Source organism: Glycine soja, chromosome 14 (assembly GCF_004193775.1).
Source record: "Glycine soja cultivar W05 chromosome 14, ASM419377v2, whole genome shotgun sequence".
In the NCBI taxonomy this organism is placed as follows: domain Eukaryota; kingdom Viridiplantae; phylum Streptophyta; class Magnoliopsida; order Fabales; family Fabaceae; genus Glycine; species Glycine soja.
In genome coordinates, this window is record NC_041015.1 from 50342247 (window position 1) to 50362630 (window position 20384).

Consider the following 20384-nt stretch of genomic DNA (forward strand, 5'->3'; position numbering starts at 1 on the left):
TCATGATTTCCAAAGAATGGTTGTCTCAGCAATCATGGAAGTAACCACATAAGGGTCCATGTGAGACGCAGGCCTCCTATCCTCCTCAAATACCCCTTACCTGCTTTCTCAGCATCCCTCCCTACCCTAATAGAAGCACCACGGTTTGCAACACCCTGCACGCACACCAATATCAATAATGTAAACTAACCAACTAATCCCAACCATATCAATCAATGTTTTCATTTTATGGCTCCTTTTAATTTAACACTCGTTAATAAATTAGGTACTATGGAATAAAATGTATTCATTAGCCTATGCTAAAATATGTTAGTAATGTCTCATATATATTCGATTTTGTTTTTCATCTCTAATATTTCATTTTATTTTTGTTTTTACTCTTTGATATTTCAAAAATTTTGGTTTATGTCCTTACCGTTGGTCACATCCGTTAACAGTTAATGTATCAATTAGTTCGATACGTTAGTTGTCTATATGATATGTTTGGTCAAATGAGATAGTCATCAATGTGATAAGTAAATAATGACATGACTATCAATAATTAATAAATTAAAAAAAAATCTTTTGCTCTGCCATTGATCTCTTCTTTCTCATTCTCTCACTTCATCGACATCTATTTGTCCTCCATGAACACTTAACAAACATATCACGAATGCGCACCTCCATAAACTTATACAACCCCAAAACCAAACACTTCTTTTAGCGTGCAAACCGAGGACCCTTGCACCATCAACAAGATTAGTGCAACCCCTAGGCATGCCACCTACACCACCTCAATGCCACCATGTGCAACCCACCTTCAACTCATAATCTTCACTCATATCTAGGGATGGAAATAGATTGACCGACTCGTTAGGGGCTTGCGGCCTAGTCTGACCTGTTTATTATAAAGGTTAGGTTTAGACTTTTTTTAAAAAAAAATTAACTAAAAAGTTAGACCTGATAGACTGACCTATTTATATAATAAATTAATAATATATAAAATTATATATAGGTCCATTTAGGCTTATTGGCCTCTTTAGGATTATTGGCCTAGTTAGGCCTATAGATTTGTTTATAGGTCTTTATATAGAACTGGCTGATAAACAAGTTTTCAGGTCAGGCCTGACTTTTAAATGGACTAGAATAAGATTTAAAAAAAGACTTATAATAGATTAACAGGTAAATATGTCTTAGTAATTATAATGTAGATCAGGTTTTAACCTCGCCTAACCTATTTCTACCTCTACTCATATTTGAACCAAACACTACAACCCTCATCAAATTTGAACCAAACAATATCCTACGCCTATTTTCTTGCTTACCCTTATGAAGGTGTTAATATCAGCTGTCTCATGTTGACCTGTCAAACGACGTTCATTGCCTTCTCCATAAGCAGCAATGTGCTCCTTGTGCCTTTTTTCCAACTTGGCAGTTGCTTTTCTAATGACTTCATAGCCACCATCATTTCTCATCGACTTGGTACTGCAACATTATGTCAAGCATCAAAGAAAAGTGACATTATGTTATGTTAATTACTAACTAACTCATTCTTTAAGCGACCACAATTATCTGTAATTCGTGTGAGCACCAGCACAATTCCAATCACCCTGATTTGTAAGAACTCACCAAAATGACACGAGTCATTATCATTACACCAAATTCATAATTGTTCAAGATTAATTTAATTTCAACCATATGTTTTGATTGTGTATATGTAGAATCAAATGCACCCTCGATTTTTGCTTGCCAATCAGGAACAAAAGTGTGGAGAAAAAAAAAATGAAACTGAATGAGTATGGAATTATCCACCTTAATCGGTTGAGGATAAAAGGAAAGCACCACCACAGAGATATTAGCACAAACAGAGATATTAGCTGCAATATTTACAAAAGAAAGAATTTGATGATGAGAGTAGTCGTGTGCTAACAACCTCCAAAATGTAGCGAGCAACCCACAAGTCGTCACACGCAGAGATGCCAGCGATGGACCAACACGGAATTCCCACTACACATCATCAAGAATGGATTGAAATAAAAGGAGTAAGAACTCAGAATTAAACTGAAACCATATTGAGTAATGGCAGAACACGATAATAGATCAGCATCAAGTTTTAGGACTGGGCTAGTCTAAAACTTAACATTGGCTTGATACCATAAGGCTAAAGAATGGTGAATATGGAAATTATTTTTCAACTTACCTGACCAGGCATCACTTCTGCATTAATTCCAGTAATGTTGATGTCTGCATAAAGACAGGCTTTGAAATGAGAGTCAACAATGTCACGTCCGAAAGCCTTGTTAGCACCAATACCACAATAGTATGGACCCTGTTGAGCAAGGGAAAAAAAATGCAAATATGCAATACATGTAACAACAAGTCAATAACTAAACATAACAAAGTGAATTAGCGTAGTAAGTCACAAGACTGACGAGTCAGCCACAAAAAAGACTAATTAACAAGTTCAAATTGGTTCAAAAAGTTAGTAACCTTTCGTAAAAGAAATTATGTCGTCAATAAAATGTATACATGATTGATTGATAATACAATAATTTGTAAGTGAACTGAATTAATTAATGAATAAAAACTTCGTACCCCATTGCCCAGATGCTCTTCGCTATGCGAAGGTATGGGGGAGGGATGTTGTACGCAGCGTTACCCTTGCATATACAAAGAGGCTGTTTCCGGATTCGAACTCATGACCAACAAGTCACCAAGGCACAACTTTACCGCTGCACCAGGGCTCGCCCTCTAAATTAATTAATGAATGTCATACCAAAAATGTTAAACACTAGGGTGATTTACATTAGACACCAAATGTTCCATTTAAAGGATTGAAGATAACCAATTTTCACCTGGGGCCCAGGAAAACCACCAATAGACCATCCAAGAGGCCATTGCACATCTTTCTGCAACAAGGTGTATTCCGGCTCAATCCCATACCTATTTGGAGATCATACAGTGACATTTTTACTTGAGGAAAACGAAGAAAATCATAGCAAAAGGTCATAAGAAACTACAAGGAAGCAACAATAGATGCCAGGGTTCTTCAGCGAACACTGCAAAAACCATGATTTTGCTGTCAAAATCACAGTCACGGACGATTTTTTAAAACCTTGACTGTAAGTGAAAAGCAAACCACGTCACACAAGCTAAAAACATAAAACTATTCTGGACTAAAGTTGTGTCTAACAGCAACATGTGAGATCAGAATGCAAACAAACATGCAAAGAATGCCTCTTATTACAAATAATGGCCAACCATTTAATCCATGTAAAAACTAATATTTTTCAAAAACATTATAGGAACAAATTAAAAATCGCATTCATAATTGCATTTACTCATAAAGGCCTTTTTCACATATATGAACATAGAACTGACTTGCATTCTAGTAGAGAAAAGTAGGAAACATTGTTAAATTTATGGTAAAAAAACATACAAATAAAACCACAACAATATTATTCAAGTACATTCACTGAGAAAACAAACATAATAGAATGTAATAAGGAGGCAAACACTTTCACTTTCATGTAAAATAAAAGGAAAAGAAAACAATAAAAAGAAAAAAAAAACATAGGAACAGATAGAGGCATGCCATATTGCAATGCATGTTTATACGTGCATGGGAAATAGAGGATGTGAGTGTGTGGTGAAAAAATGAAAGGGAGACACTAACCATATGTACTCCACGATCACCTTCTTGGTGGTGTCGGAGAGGTTAATGTTGATTAGATCGGAGAGTAACGACATCTTCAAGAAATCAAAACTTTTAGCGGAGACACTTCAGACTGAGATTTTCTCTTTCTCTTCCTTTCTTCCTTCCACTAATAATTCGATACAAGGTTGTTGTGTGGGTTTTATAGCGGGATCCCTGGATTACTAAAACAAAATTTACAAATATTTCAGCTATACCAGGAATCATGCATGGCTTTTGAGAAATGTTTACACATGTTTATTCTCCGGGAATGAGAAAATTTTATGTTTGATTTCAATAGAACTTATTCATAAATATAAAGTATTTTTCTAAAAAAAATAACATGTTTACACATATTTTTATTTAAATTTTATTATTTCACATGCAAGAATCTTTATTGTTTAAAATCAGATTTATTATTTTTTAAACAAAGGTCGAAGTTTTATGAAAATATTTTTTTTTACCTTGACAAGATTGTTTCCTTTTAATAAGCAAATTATTTTCTTAATGAAGATGCGAATAAATAATGTAGGGACAAAAATAGAAAATGAAATTATTAGCATCACGCTCTAATAAACTGAGTTACTAGGCTAATTATGTCATAAAATAATTAATGTCGCTATATATAACACTAAAATTTTTAATGTATATTTAATGTACATGTAAATTTATATAATATATTTTGGAATAATTAATTTGTAATAAATTTACATGTGTATTAAATATACATTAGAAATTTTAGTGTTATATATAACGATATTAATTATTTTATAATATAATTGATTTATTAGCTCAGTTGGTTAAAGCATCATATTAATAACTTGAAAGTCACAGGTTTAAATTCGTAAGTCTGATAGATTATGAATCCGTTTATTAGTAGGGATAATTTTGGAAAAAACAAAAAAGTGTTTGATATACAAGAAAAACGCTGGGTGCAGAAAGAAATTTCCTTGAGTGCAACACACTGGCCCAATTGTTGTTTCCCTCTTTCAAAAAAAAAACTGTCGCACAGCTCTTCACAGTTCACACAGCAAAAGTAATCAATTGATCCAAGAATTATTAATCATTAATTTAACCCAGACAAGCTGCTAATCTCTGCATGCATGAGTGTAATAATTTGTTGCACTTATGACAAATTAAACAACCATAAACAGGGAGCAAGGCTAGAAAACAACATTTATCCAAACTATAGTTATCACTTATCACCACAAATATAGTTATCACAAATGAAACTCAACTAATAAAAATTAGCAATTTGTTATTAAGAAAAAAATACACTCAACTTACAAAATCTGGAAATGAAAACTTTTCTTGCTTTTGCAGCAGTATACGAACTGCTACGTATACCCGCGGTCTCAATAACAGTGTAATTAATGACTTGATGTTGAAGGTAGAGTTTTGGAGAAAGATTTCATTTGAGAGGAAAGAAGGGTATGAGTTTGGTTGAGAGTTACAGGATTATGTGTCTTCCCTTTGTTATTCGGTGCTCAAGAGGAAGACAGCTACGAAACATAGCTTGTCTTTCTAATTCTTATATGAAATAAAAGTTCATTTTGAATAATGTAAATATGGAAATGTTTTGTTCTTTTTTTTTCTTTTTAATTATAAAATTGGTATTTTATTTTAATATATTGTTGTTTTAAAAAAATTGCATATTAAATAGAGGGAAAAATCTGTATTTTCTGTAAAAAAAAAAATAGAATATGACATAAATTGAAAATGAGATAGCATCTTTGCAATCAAAAAATAAAAACAGAAAATAAAAATAATAAATTAAAAACAAATAAATGCCCACTATTATTCTCATGTTTATTACGAGTTTTGAAAAATTATTTTTCATATTGTTCTTTTGGAAAAGTTGTAATATTATTATAACTAGATTCAGAAAAAAAAAAAACTTGGACGAAGAGCAACGAACGGTGATCCAATGGAGGGCCGTCTATGGTGGCGGAGACCTTTAGACGGAAGTTCAGTGGAGGACAATCTTGGAATTATAAAAGACCGAAAGAGCAATTGGACCAGTGTGTTGGATTCACACGTATGGACCTATGTTTACCGTCTTTTACTTCCTGCATCACCCTTTTTACTTCTTGAACCTCCGAAAACACCCAAACAGATAAAACTACCTCTGTAGCCACCCACCAAACGCCATTGTGCCCAACCTCCACCCAACACCACCTCTACCCACAAGCACCACCACCCAACACCACCATTGGCAACTCTAACGCAAGGAAGAAGGGGCAAACGAAGTCAAACACAAAAGAAAGGTGTAGAACGCGACCGATTCTAGAAATGCTTGTTCTGAAGTCACTATTTTTTTTTTTTCTATTCTTCTAGAAAAACCTTTCCAGAATTATTTTTCAGAAGCATGTTTTTACACTTTCAGAAATGTTTTCTTTTTTTTTTTGAAGTGTAGAAAAAATTAGTGTCTTCTAAAAATACCTTTTTCGAAAATATATTTTCATAATTTTGGAAAGACTTTATCGGAATACACTAATTTTTTTTGCCTTTTTAGAAGTGTAAAAAAAATTAGTGTATTCTAAAAGGGTGTTTTCATAATATGATCAGGTTTTATAAATAAAAAAAAATCATTTTGACCGTAGGACTCAAACAATTATATATATATATATATATATATATATATATGGGCACATCAAGAGAAGTGTTTTATTATGAGAGGTGAAAGGATTAAATAGTAATTTTTAAATTAAAATAAAAAATTCAGATTTAATTACTAATATTAAATGTAGGTATAATTTTAATTACTATTTAATCCTCTTATCTCTTATAATAAAATATTTCTCTCACCTTGAGATGTCATATATATATATATATATATATATATATATATATATATCCATGATTCCAACACAACACACTGGCTAAAATATTCACCACGGTTGGTCCTGTAGCATCTCTTAGGACCCCAACTATCCCTCCCCATACTATTCACCGTAAGGCTACTAAAATTCAAGTTAGATTTACTAGCAAAAAGAGATATAAATTTCATCCACTTTTTTTCTTTTAATTTCTATTCATTCAAATAACACATTTTTTTTACTTCTGTCCTTATTTCACTTCTAATATAAATAAATCATAAAAGTTCATAGGCATGAAGACGAATGTTGAAAACTAATTGTCAATTTATACATAGAATTTGACCATATTAAAATAGTGTAAAGCGTATGTTAATTTCTAAGGAAAATGAATGTGTAATTTCAAAATTTTAAAAAATTCAAAGGAGAGAAGTATAAGCTATCGTAACTAAAAACGATTATTATATATTCTCATTTTCTCTTTTATTTTATTTTCACCTTTTTTTTATTTAGTTGTATCACTTTACTTTTCTCTTTCCTCTTATCTCATCATTCCCTCTACCCAAAATTGGGTCGTTAGGACATTTTTTTTATTAGGTCGTTTAGATATTTTTTTTGTATGCTGGTTTAGATATTTTCAATTATAAAACAATGCCAAGTATTGAAGTGTGAGAACTAGTTATTAGCTGTGAGGACAAAACAAACAATACCTAACAACAGGCGAGGTAATCACAACAAGAGTGCACACAAACAATTCCTTTGAAAACGTACATTAATGGAATGACACGACAATTCTTCACTTCAGTACTACCAACAAACAATGCCTAAGAAAAGGCGAGGTAGTCACAACAAGAGTGCACACAAAACATGAAAAAACAAGGCATGTGTGATTATTTTTGAGGCTGCTTATGGTTTCCAAAGAATGGTTGTCTCAGCAATCATGGAAGTGACCACATAAGGGTCCATATTAGAGGCAGGCCTCCTATCCTCAAAATACCCCTTCCCTGCCTTCTCAGTGTCCCTCCCTACTCTAATAGAAGCACCACGGTTTGCAACACCCTGCATGCACATCCCACTCCACAATCAATATATAAACTAACCAAATTGTCTCAAAAATAATAATCTAATAGTTTAATAGATATGTATTTTTACAATAAAAATTTTTATATTATCCCGACATGGTGGAGAGAACTATAGGCTCTGATACCATGTTAGCTTTCAACTTAAAATCAATTGACATTAAGTGAAATTGTCCAACAGATATATAAACTGCACCCCGAGGACTAAGGTAGACGATGTGAGACTTCCTAACATCTATTCAACAAATTACTATAAAATAAAACTTTATTTCATTAGCTTAATAACATAAATTAAAAGTTTGGTTCCTTAATATTGTTTTGTTGCTTACCCATACAAAGGTGTTCATGTCAGCTGTCTCGTGTCGTCCAGTCAAACGACGTTCGTTGCCTTCTCCGTAAGCTGCAATGTGCTCCTTGTGTCTCTTTTCCAACTTAGCAATTGCTTTTTTGATGACTTCATAGCCACCATCGTTTCTCATGGACTTGGTACTGCAACATTATGTATTATCCACTTGTCAAGCATCAAAACAAAGCGATATTATGTTAATTTCTAACTAACCCATTGTTTAAGTAACCACAATTACCTGTAATTTGTGTGAGCACCAGCACCATTCCAATCACCCTGTTTTGTAAGAACATAACCAAAATGACACTAGTCAATTTCATCAACGTGGCCTCAATTTTTGCATGCCACACAGAACAAAAGTTAAGAGAGAAAAATTGGAACTGGATGAGTATGAGATTATTCACCTGAATTGGTTTAGGGTCAAAGGAAAGCACCACTCCTGCAATCTCGGTGATCCTCTATTGACACAAACAGAGATATTAACTGAAATGTTACCAAAAAAAAAAAAAAACTAGTCTTTCTCTCAAAAGAAAAACAAACGGTGAGGAAGAACGTGAAAGGAGCTAATCATGTGCTAAGTACCTCCAAAATATAACGAGCAACCCACAATTCGTCAGCAGCAGAGATGCCAATTGATGGACCAACTTGGAATTCCCACTACACATAATGAAGAATGACTTGAATCACAAGAGTTAAAAATAATAAGAAATTTTTATTTTTTACTCATGATATTGTTATAAAATCATTTCCGTCAATAACCATAACTAATTTTCGTTGGGACGGTAAACAAATTACAAGATAAACAAGATAAGTACATCGTTGATTTTATATGTAAGATTTAGTTATGATTCAAACTTAAACCATTTAATTAAAAGATATAAATCTTTTATCACATGCGTCAATTGTTGTTGATTTATATATATATATATATATAAAATTGAAAAGATGGATATGAAATATAAGGGTGAAGAATGATAAATATGAAGATTTTGACTTTTCAAGTTACCTGACCAGGCATCACTTCTCCATTGATTCCACTGATGTTAATGCCCGCATAAATACATGCTTTGTAATGTGAGTCAACAATATCACGCCCGAAAGCCTTGTTAGCACCAGTACCACAATAATATGGTCCCTGTTGATCATGGGAAAAAAATAAACAAAAAAATGAATTGCATAATAAGTCACAACATTGACAAGTCAGCCATAAAAAAGTTTAATATGATTAAATTCGTTGGAAAAGTTAATAACCTTTCATTATATATATATATATATATATATATATATATATATATATATATTATTCAATAAAATGTATACAGCTATAATTTATTAATTAAAGCTTAATAATTTAAAAATTGAAGAAATATGAAATGATTGAAGGAAAAAAAATCACTTGTGGCCCAGGAAAACCACCAAGAGGCCATCCTAGAGGCCATTGGACATCTTTTTGCAACAAGGTGTATTCTTGCTCTAGGCCATACCTGTTTGAAAATCATGCAGTAACTTTTAGTTGAGGAAAAAGGAAGAAAATCATAGTATAAGAAAAAGGTCATTAGAAATTGCAAGCAAGCAACTATAGAAACTATACCAGGGTTCTTCAGCAGCAACATCAGGATGGCCGAATATCTTTGCAGCATTATTTCTCTTGTTTGTAGGAATGGGTTCCCCAGCAGGAGTGTAAGCATCACACATAACCTGAAATCAATTGCAATTGAAACATATGAAATGTAATTTACACCATGGAAACAAGTTTAACTGAAGAAAGATGTACCAATTACAAATAAAATAGGAGACAAGAAGAAACATACCAGGATATTGCTACCCCTCCTGAATGGATCCTTGAAAATTGCTTGTGGACTGTTGTATTTGATTAAGATACACAACATTAATAAGAAAACTTTGGAAAATAGCCAATCCTAGATATGTAACAGTACAAAATTACCAGAAAATGAAACTAGATTTGAAATAGTATACTTAGAAATGATGACATGGGATTAGAGAAAAGTGACTTACTATAAGATCACTTCACTATCTTGCCCAGGAGCTTGACCAGTGCTGGAACCATCATAGTTCCACTTGGGAAGCTTCGAAGGGTCTTTAACCGGTCCTGAGAGTGTCTATAATATATCCAAAATCATGTTATAATTTGCATTAGTTACCAGCCAAATAAATAAAGCTGAAATAAATACGTACTTTTCTCGTACTCTTCTAGAATTTGCAAATAGTTTAAGTTCTACAGTTTAAAATAACTTGAAAATTTTCCTGTTGTATAGAACTTAATGTAAAACGCACAAAGCACTAATATTAATTAAAAAGTTTGGGAAAATATAAAACGAAATTTGAGGAAAATAAGTTATTTGCGTGTTTTACGCGAGAATCATTTCATAGAAAGATATCTTTTTCTTTTCTTTTCTTTTTCTTTTTTTTTAAAAAAAGAGAGTTCTATGGAGACCTTATCTAATGAAGTTGGCTCGATTACTCCATTGAAAAGTTTCTTGAAACTAAACAGATTTTTTCAATAATTTTTAAACAATAAAACTGTTTAAAAATTCCAAAATAAATGCAAATTTCATCTTTTACTTTTGGTTACAAAAAGGTGAAGTAAATTACCCTTGCTTTGCTCCTCATATCCATGCCAGATCCACCTACCCTATCATAAAATGAAAATAAAAAGTAGTAAGTGTTGATTAAGTGTGGAGAAAACAATTGAAAACTAAGTTAGCAAATAAGTAAGCATATAGTTGAATTAGACATGAAGCAGAGCAAGTAGTTAAAGCCAGCGTGGAATCAAAAATCAAAATGCACATTGGACTCTGCACTGAATGAAAAACAAACAACCACACGCAAGCTAAAAACCATAAAACAGAAAAACAGGGGAAACAGAGTAGTACAGAGACTATAAGATAAGAGAGCGCTGTGATCGATCAAACGGAAGATGAACAAAAATAAAACACACCCATTAAAAGAATCGTTCCATCACACATATTACATATACCCATGCACATTGGAACTGATAGAAGCATGCAACATTGCAATGCTTGTTTTCGCGTGCAGAGAAAACAGAGGAAAAACGAAGGGAGATAGAGACACTAACCATATGTACTCGGCGATCACTTTATCGGTGATGTCGGAGAGGTTAAGGTTGATAAGATCGGAGAGCAACGACATCTTCAAGAAACCAAAACTTTCAGCGGAGACTCTTCTGAGAAATTTTTTTCTCTTTTCCTTTCTTTGTTCCTCTGCTTCGATGTAAGGTTGTTGCGTAGGTTTTATAGTGTTATCTCTGAATTACGAAAATAAAATTAAGATATTTAAGATAACTTTTTAAAAGATAAAAGATTTTCCCTTGAGAGAAAGTGGTACATTTAATCCTTTATAGGATGTTAAACAGATAATGCTCTTCAGTTTATTTTAACGATAATTTGAGAGAATTTTTATAGCTGATTTCGGGATAGCAATATTTTATTTTTTTTGGATTGGGATAACAATAATCTGTTTTATAATTCAAAATAGTGATTATTTATTTATTGCGTATTATTTAAGCTAGCTCTTGCAAGCATGTTTTCCATGGACTTGTAATTAACATGTTATTTAAACACCAAAGGTCATTTCATATATTTTAAAAAAATTATGGTTATACATACGATTTTGGCTTTTCAAATTCAGTAATTACGAAATCTTTCTATTTTTCTCCCTCCAATAAACACTCTAATTAATAATAGACTATTCTTTCGTAACCCTAACGAATAATTAAATATTACTAAACAATGTGTCTATATATAGTGAGAGGTTGGGGGAATCATATTTGATGTGTTGGGAGATAAACTTTCTATGACTTTATATTCTTTTCCAATTTTTTTATTCATTTATATTATTTTCTTATTACGCTAGTTTCTTATATGCATAAACCTTAAATCATAAAAAATGACACTCTATTGTTTGAATATTTATTAATAAAGATATGGAATCAGGATTTCATTTCCTTTTATACACTTTGAATCCTAATCTTAAAATCAAACAAGTAATAGCACTCTAAATCTAAATGATAACAATATATCCTTATCTTTATCTAAATAATATCATAAAAATTTAAAATTTAAATTGCTCTCTCAATATAAAGTTTGAAGTGGCATATTGAGTGCCACAAAGGATGCATATTTGGCATAATAATCGACTCCTTGAATGATTGTAATATGAAGATGACGCACATTTCACACAAACGATTTGAATCCTTAGATGATTAAGATATGAGAAATGATGAGATTTTTAAGGATCGTGTTTAACAGAACCAATTTTTGTTATTTATTTTCCATCTGGATTTCTATTATCCCTTTGTCACTTCACTTCATCTCGAACAAAATCAGACATATACATACATACTACATGCAATCAACTCAAAGGAGAAGGTTGGACCCTCCAAATTGAAGTCCTTGTTGGCCTTATATCCATATCTTAAGTCATTCTTATATGAGTCAGGTTTTGGAAAGGTTTGACTTTTTTTCTCTAAAGAGTTCATAATATTTTGATTAGTTTGGTATATTATTCTGAAGTCTGAACATGATGCTTGTGGTTCCTATATTCTTTCTATATGGTGTGTAATGTTTCCTTTCATTTAGGGTTTACTATGCTATGCTTTATTATCCATTGATACTTCTGAAATTCTCATTTATATGGTTTCTAATTTAGTCGTGCCCTCTCTGTAGAAGAACATATAGCATACTGGCATTGCATGCCCCTTCTCTGATACCTCATTTTTAATTACGTGTTTTAATTTGTTTATCCAATGTGTAATTTTTCATGGTGGTAAATGGAAATTAAAAATGATATGGAGAAGGAAAACTTGAAAATGTATTTAGTTAACTAATCCGATTTAAATAGCACAAGATTGAATTGATTTAATTTGAATTTGATATTATTTTTAAATTGATCCAAACTAAACTATACATTTACTTAATGATCAGATCAAATGATTATTTTTACCTCAAATCAGACCCAAACCAAACCACCAGCACCTTTACTTTGAAGAATTAAATTATTGTGCCAAATGCACATTCCATCTGTTATTTATAACACTTCTGTCACGATTAACTAATACTAATTAACATAAGAACTAAAGTGAACGATGATCTATAAAAAAAATAAGAGAGAGAGAGAGAGAACGAAGGAGTAAAGTATCAATTAAGGACAATTCTTTTATTGTGGAACTAAAACATTTGATTCCCATTTTTTAAAAGAATAAATTGATTATTCGCTTTATTCTATTTAAGATTTTGAAAGAAAAACAAGTATCATCAACGCTTTCTCAAATATTACATTTTTTGTTATTGACTAAAAAAATGTCAGATTCACAAAAATTATGTAACCTAACCAAGTAAGTTTCATATAAATTTCAATTAATAATAAAATGCGTGTGGAAAATAATCTTTTGTTAACTTTGCTCAAAATTCACTAAACTGCATAAATTTATGATGTGCATAGCTTATTTTGAGACACGTCATACTGCTAACAGAGCATATACTTAGATGGGGAGAAGAAGAAAAATTCAAGTGTCATGAGCAACTAATGTAAAAGAGCTACTTAATAACAAATCCCCTGGGGCCCCAAAACAATTGATGACGAAGCTCCAGCAGAAGAAATAAATGCAGTATCACTTATCCTGCACTATTTATTTAAATATATAAAAAGGATATGTACATAAGTGACTAACAAACATATTCCATTTTCAATCTTACATAGACGCAATTTCCATATATGATTTAGTACTTTTTATCAACCTCATGTTCCCAAAGGTCATTTTGAAAGAAAACTAGCTTGAAAAAAACTTATTTTATGTGGCTACCCGATTCTGCCCTCTAAATTTCAGATATTTTGCTCCATCCAATAAGCAATCCTATAATCTTATACCTCATTTACATCCTATCATAATAAAGGATCGTATTCATTTTTCAATATATTCTTTCCATGTTTTTTATTTAGTTAAATTAATGTTTTAGTCCTTACTTTTTTTTACTTTAATTTCTACTTAAAAACCTCTACAGATTATTTCTTATATAAAAAAAATGTTTATGAAGCAATCCCTATCCTTTGACAAAATCACAACAAAGTGCTTTTTTTTTTTTTGAAAAAGGAAAGCAAAGGAACAAAGATGAAAAATCCCAACTAAGTTCACACCTTTCAAACTAAACACCCAACTAAACTCAAATATTATTTAATCAAAAAGATAAAACCATTGTACAGTGTAGAAGAAGGAACCAAAACTCCCCAAAAGGAGGTTAGAAGCATCTAAATCTGTAGCTAGGTAAGGCTTTCTTATTCCTATCAGACTCAATCTTTCAAAAAGATGTTGGAGGCTTACAGAATTGTGGATTTTTGGCCAATCGTGTTAGCCAACTTTCAGTTCAAGATCACAATATTAGTGTTTACTGAGTTGATTGAGTTAAATTGAAAATATGATTCGTATATTTGATATTGTTGTTGGTCTTAGTTCCTATGCATAAAAAAAATATTGTATACTTCATTTTGGTCTTTATATAAAAATAATAACTCTATAATTTGATCCTTACATAAAAAACAATTCATTAAAATCTAACATTATAATCTGTATACTTTATTTTGGTCTTTATATAAAAAAAGAACTCCACATTTTGATCCTTACCTAAAGAGCAATTCGTTAAAATCCAACATTATACTAACTTTAACAAACGGTAGGAACTGATTTTATAAACTTTTTTTATATGCTGTAAAAAAAAACTTTTTCATGTAAGAAATAAAACGTAACATTTTTTTTTGTAAAGGATAAATTGAAAAGTTATATCATATGAAGAATAAATTATTAAGCTCATATTTATTGCCAACTTATTTGTCCCCTAAATAAATTAAAAGGAAGTGAAGGAGAAGTGAGAAATCTTAAATATGTAAATAATTTTATTATTATTTGTAAATATAAATTGAGTAAGCTAATTTGTCATCTTCAATAGTTTTATCTATCTCGAACCTATATATGGATAAAAAGAATAAATGTTTTTTTTTTTTTATATCAGTAGACTTATTTTATTTCCATCAGAATTTGTTGAGCAATACAAAAGAGAGCAAGATGAAAAAATCACGACCAGCACAAAATCTAGATGTCCTAAAAAAACACATAACAACTAAATTCGTTGTCTCCTAATAAAACTCAGATGAAAGCTTGGTAAAACACCAAGTAAATTATTACACTGTTGAAGAATAGTACTGTGGAAATTCAGTCAGGTCCTCCTCCTTGTTTTGCAACAAATAGAACACCCTTTGACAGTCAGACTCGGATTCAATGATGTCATTTTCTGCCTTCAAAATGAGATGATTTTGTTATTTTGTAAAAAAAAATAAAATTCTTTTCTTCCAAACAACAAAATCATCTCATTTTCATTCTTTTTCCTTTCTTTTTGACCACTTTCACTGCTAAAAAAAGTACTTTTTACGACTGTTGATCTAAATCGATTATTATAGACCTGATGTAAAAGCTGGGATGGTAGCATTTTTGTAATTATTGGTAAAAAATTTGCATGGATAAAATATATCTTGACCATTTTCATTATAAAATCACGGATAAAATATATTTTTAGTTTTTATATTTTTTATGAACCTTGGTTTTACTTCTCAAACTTTAATTTTAATATTTTAGTCCTTAAACATTACAAAAAATAATAATTTTATTTTCCATGAGGAATGAAAATCATTTTTTCAAAAGTTCAAAAACCATTTTAACAATATTAAGATACAGAGATTAATACCGATTTTAATCAAAAGTACATGCACTAAAAAATGTAATTTAATCTAAAATGAAAATAGTTCCGGAGTATCCAAATAGTAAGCAAATGTCTATATATATATATATGGCTTCTTACATTTTTCTCTCCAAAATGACCCTTCATACTAATTAGTTTCTCATTTTGTACAGAAGAAAAGCGTAGCCAATTGTGGGATTTGGTTGATTCTCATACTTGTAAATGTATAATTTTTTAAGTGTTTGTTTCCATCAGCTAGCTCTTGGTTTTTAAGTCAACACACACAGTATAAATCCAAGAACATGTACATAGAAGCAGCATGGAACTAGAGCATGGGCATTGTTCAATTTCACTTGTCTACTCATTAATTTTTTTAACTACTTATAATAAACATCCAAACCAACTTTTTTGGTGGACGAAAAAGAAACCAAGCTTGATTTCATGATTTAGGTACATACATGGTGCTAGGATGAGTCGAATAGCAATGTTCAACATATATATCTCTTGCACTTATCTCGAAGAATTTATTGAAAGCAACAAACAACTTTGCACTTTTCAGCCTTGCCGATGCCAAAATTAGAGGCAATGAAGAGAGCAAAAATTGAACACATAACACATGTTTCCTAGTAGCATCTCTAGCTCTTCCATTAGAGGCCCATAGTGTGTGGCATCGAGCTAGTGCATGCCAATAATGGCAGGCTTTAGTTCCTAGTCTTTATCTACAGTTATTACAATGGATGAAACTTGATGGTTACTATTTCATAATTCACAGAATCTTTCTTCTTCATTGAACGGTTTACAAGCACTATCTATTTTCCCCTAAATTGCGTTTGTACAGAGAATTTTAACTGAGAAAAATAATTTATCTGAGAATTTGAATTTTTATAATTTAAAATTCATTATTTGAATGTTTTTTTGAGAAGAATTTAAAATTTTGAAATTTTAAAACAGAATTTTAAACAACTAAAAATTTGGAATTTCAATTTCCTTCTAAAAGGTGAGAAATTGAAATTCTTTTCTTACAATCTTCTTCAAGAAACACGCTCGTAAAACATCGATCGGGTATGAATGTAGAGGAACACGTATAACTAGCACACCAATCATATCTTTTCTTTTTTTTTATTCATTTTTTTTCACCCTCATAATTTTAATTTTTTTATCCAAACACAAAATTTTGAAAATAAAAGAATTTCAATTAAAATATTTGAAATTCTTAAAATTTAAAATTTCTCATAATTTTAAATTCACCTATCCAAACACATTCCTAATGTACTAGTGTTGTAAAAATATGGAACTTATTCTTGTTCAAAATGTTCCTACTGTCCATGTCCAGATCCTGGATTGATTTTAATTTTTTTTTTCTTGTTTTGGAGTTAAGTTCATCTTAACCTCTCATTATAAATTCTCCTAGATTGATATTTACGGAGAAATGTGTACGGTCAACTTTTTCCACCTGATATGATACTTTCCTTTTAATTTATGGGGGCATGCAATGCAGGGCAAATATCTTTTTACCTTTGATAAAGGGAATATATAACGAGATATATATCACTATGTTACAAGGCCTGTCAGCTGCCATGATCCGTGATGTTTTAGGGCCACCAATATGAATGCTTTGTGTGTCCCAAGAGAGTTGCTATTCACACTTTCGTTTTGCTTTTCCAACTTCCTGCTCTTTCTTTTTCGTTTTTATGACAAAAAGAAAAAAAAATTACTCTTTTCAAAAGTAATTTCCAAAACATATAAATTTTAAAAAGTCTGACCCACAACTAATAACGTCATTACAGAAATTAGTTTCTACTAGGGGCAGATCACGGATTTTTAGCAAAAGAAGAAAAAAATGCAAGGAAAAGAAAGAACAGAAAAGAGTAAAATGTTTTAAGAATAAATAAAAATAAAAATTTGGCTATTACGTGTTTTTTTTATTAAATTTAAAAAATTTTATGAGTTGAATAATTTAATAAATAAAATACTTTTAAGTTAGTTAATTTCATCCATATTTATTTATTTTAAATAACTTAATAAGTTGAATAACTTGATAAATAAAAATTAACGAATAAATATTAGAAAAATTAAAATAAGTCAACATAGTTAGATATAGTACATAATATGTCAAATATAAAATAATACAGCTAAAATAGAATACAATGAAAAATAGTTTGTATGTATAACTCAATTTAGTGCCTATTTGTGTGATTCTCGATGCGTTCCACGTGATGTTCTAACGTTATTTCTCTCAATAGCCATTCTCGAATCAAGCAGGGATTGAAATAACTCAAAACTCTCACGTCACCACTCCTATACAAATACCTCATGAGTGCTTGAAAATACAACTCTCTGCATTACCCATAAGAAGGTCTCGTATTCAACTCCTTACCCCCAAAACACATACTTCCATATACCCTAAAGTAGTTCCTCAACTATTCACGAGCATACCGTGCTTCTTCACGATCACACATTCTTTTATCACCAAATGAATATGCTTGATTCATACTATCAAGCATCGAATAGTCATTATCTTATGAGTTAGTTTAAAAAAAATGTACCTAATTGTCAGAGCCTTGGAGAAGAGGTAAATCTTTTTTCATTTACTCATTGTGATCGAGCTAAAAAAAGGTATTTTTGTACACAAAAAAAATAGTGGGCATGCAAAAGGGAGAGTACAAATAGAATCCCCATAATATTTAGACTAACAAATTTTACAAGACATTTCAGCTTATTGTTGGGAGTCGCTATTGGCATTACCAAAACTGCTAATGGCACTATTCATGTAGATGTCTTTTAGCATTATTTCAAAAATGTCCTTTTGATGAAAATACAATAGAATCATAAGTTCAGTTATGTATTTTTGGGAGTGAAAAAAATTGCTCAACAAAATAATTTCCTTGTGTATGTCTTGGGAGTGAAAAAAATTATATAAGGAAATCTTAATTCCATTTTGTTATTTGGGGAGAGGGGAAAGAATTACACAACAGAATTATAATTTTGTTATGTAATTTTTTTTCACCCCTAAAGTACACAACGGAAGTAAAAATATGTTACAGTCCAGCTTTCCTAGATCGGTTAACAGAAGAACTGAAGCTAAAACAACATGTTACAGTCCAGCTTTCACAAGGATCTGTTGGCTCTAGACTAGGATGAGGTCAAGTAAAAAAAAAAAAGAAACATTTGTTTTCCTTTTTATTTTATTTTATCAAGTTTTGGTGGTATAATGAATAAGCTTGGTATTTAAATAAGTAGGATGCTTGGTTTAGATTTTAGGTGAAGAAAGATAGTGAGTAATTTACTGGAGGGGAAGTACTTTCTGAACTCTCTAATTCTATTTATCATCCTTTCTTTTGATAATAATCATAGATAAGAAAACAAAAATATCTTGATAAAATAATTATGATGTATTATCTTGATTTCATTTTGAGGGGTAAAGTAAATAATTTTAAAGTCAGAAGGTACTAATACCTTTCCTAAGTGTAATGGATTTCCGAAACCAAATTTCATTCCAAAATAAAAAAGAAGGTAAGGATGGATGGGTGGGTGTGGTGGTCTTTGAATAAGGGAGGGCTGTATGTGGTGAGAGAAGTATATGAGGACTTAAATGTGGAGGGGAATTCGGATGATGCTAGCTTCTTTAAACAGGAAACTTCCCATACCTTCAAGAGTTAAAGGCTTCATTTGGAAGGTTGCTCACAATAGAATTCAATCCATGGATAATTTGCTCAAAAGGAAGATTGTTCCCGAGGAAGCCAATCTCATTTGTCTTCTTTGCAATGAGTTGGTGGAAACTGCACAACACTTATTGTTTGAATGTGTGTTCTCTCATCACATTTGGACAAGGTGTTATGAGGACCATACCAAAGGACTGTAAGAGTCAGTTCTGGCAACATGAAGGTTTCTTGGTATGTGGTAAGAGGGCAAAGCTAGCTTGAATGGCATTAAATTTGTGCCAAAAAAAAAAAAAACCAACTAAGTTAAGCCAGTTGGACTTGAGTGAGTGTATTAGAGAATTAGTGTCACTCAAACAGAAAGTCCACTGACTCAATCCTCTATACTTTTGGGCATAATCTGCAGATAGATTCTACTATTCTAGTTCTAACAATAATAAATGACTGTTATGGTTTTATGTGGATAATCTTTCCAAGAGTCAAACGAACGAAAAAAGGAAAGTTTAAGCTTACATATGAATTGCTATAAAGTGGAGCAGAATAAAAAGGTTTGATTAGCTATGATAACTGCTTAGCTTCTACATTAGGTTGAATTCTAACGCCCTTTCTTGTTATGGATGAACATATATAGAAAGTGTGTTGCTACCTTTATGTGTATGTATCAATAGGATGGAGTCTAAGTTTACAGATATAGGTCATTGTAACAATATTTTGCTGATGACATGTATATGCTTCCAAAACCAACTAGAGTATGGAACTAGTTCAGCTTATAGACCCCATGTTTGAAACATTTTACTCCTAGCACCTAAAATTCTAATTTTATGCAAGCTCGTTGGTGAAAGGACCGAATTGAAGCACCCATGCTCTATGATATATCTACTTCTGCGGTCCCATAAAATAATGTCATCATCTCAATGTTGCACATTAATCACCTATCTTTTTTATGTGTTTCCATTCTTGTCACGTAATAGGAAAATAATACGTCAGTAAAAAAATATAATTAAGATAGAGAATGTTACTTTTGAAAACAGAAGTTTTTTCAACC

At 31.2% G+C, this 20384-nt stretch overlaps 1 protein-coding gene and 1 pseudogene across 1 annotated transcript; both read right to left on the reverse strand.

The window, feature by feature from the left end:
• Positions 1-3729, reverse strand: LOC114384189 (annotated as a pseudogene).
• A 3469-nt stretch (positions 3730-7198) lies between these two features.
• LOC114383483 (glutamine synthetase cytosolic isozyme 2) lies at positions 7199-11326 on the reverse strand. Its single transcript, XM_028343165.1, has 12 exons — positions 11012-11326; positions 10528-10567; positions 9931-10034; positions 9726-9774; positions 9506-9612; positions 9311-9398; positions 8921-9049; positions 8497-8571; positions 8319-8372; positions 8153-8190; positions 7898-8057; positions 7199-7548 (listed from the first exon to the last, which is right to left on the reverse strand). Exons 1-12 carry the CDS (start codon positions 11083-11085, stop codon positions 7396-7398), a joined length of 1071 nt encoding a protein of 356 aa, XP_028198966.1. The 5' UTR covers positions 11086-11326; the 3' UTR covers positions 7199-7395.
• Positions 11327-20384: the final 9058 nt, after the last annotated feature.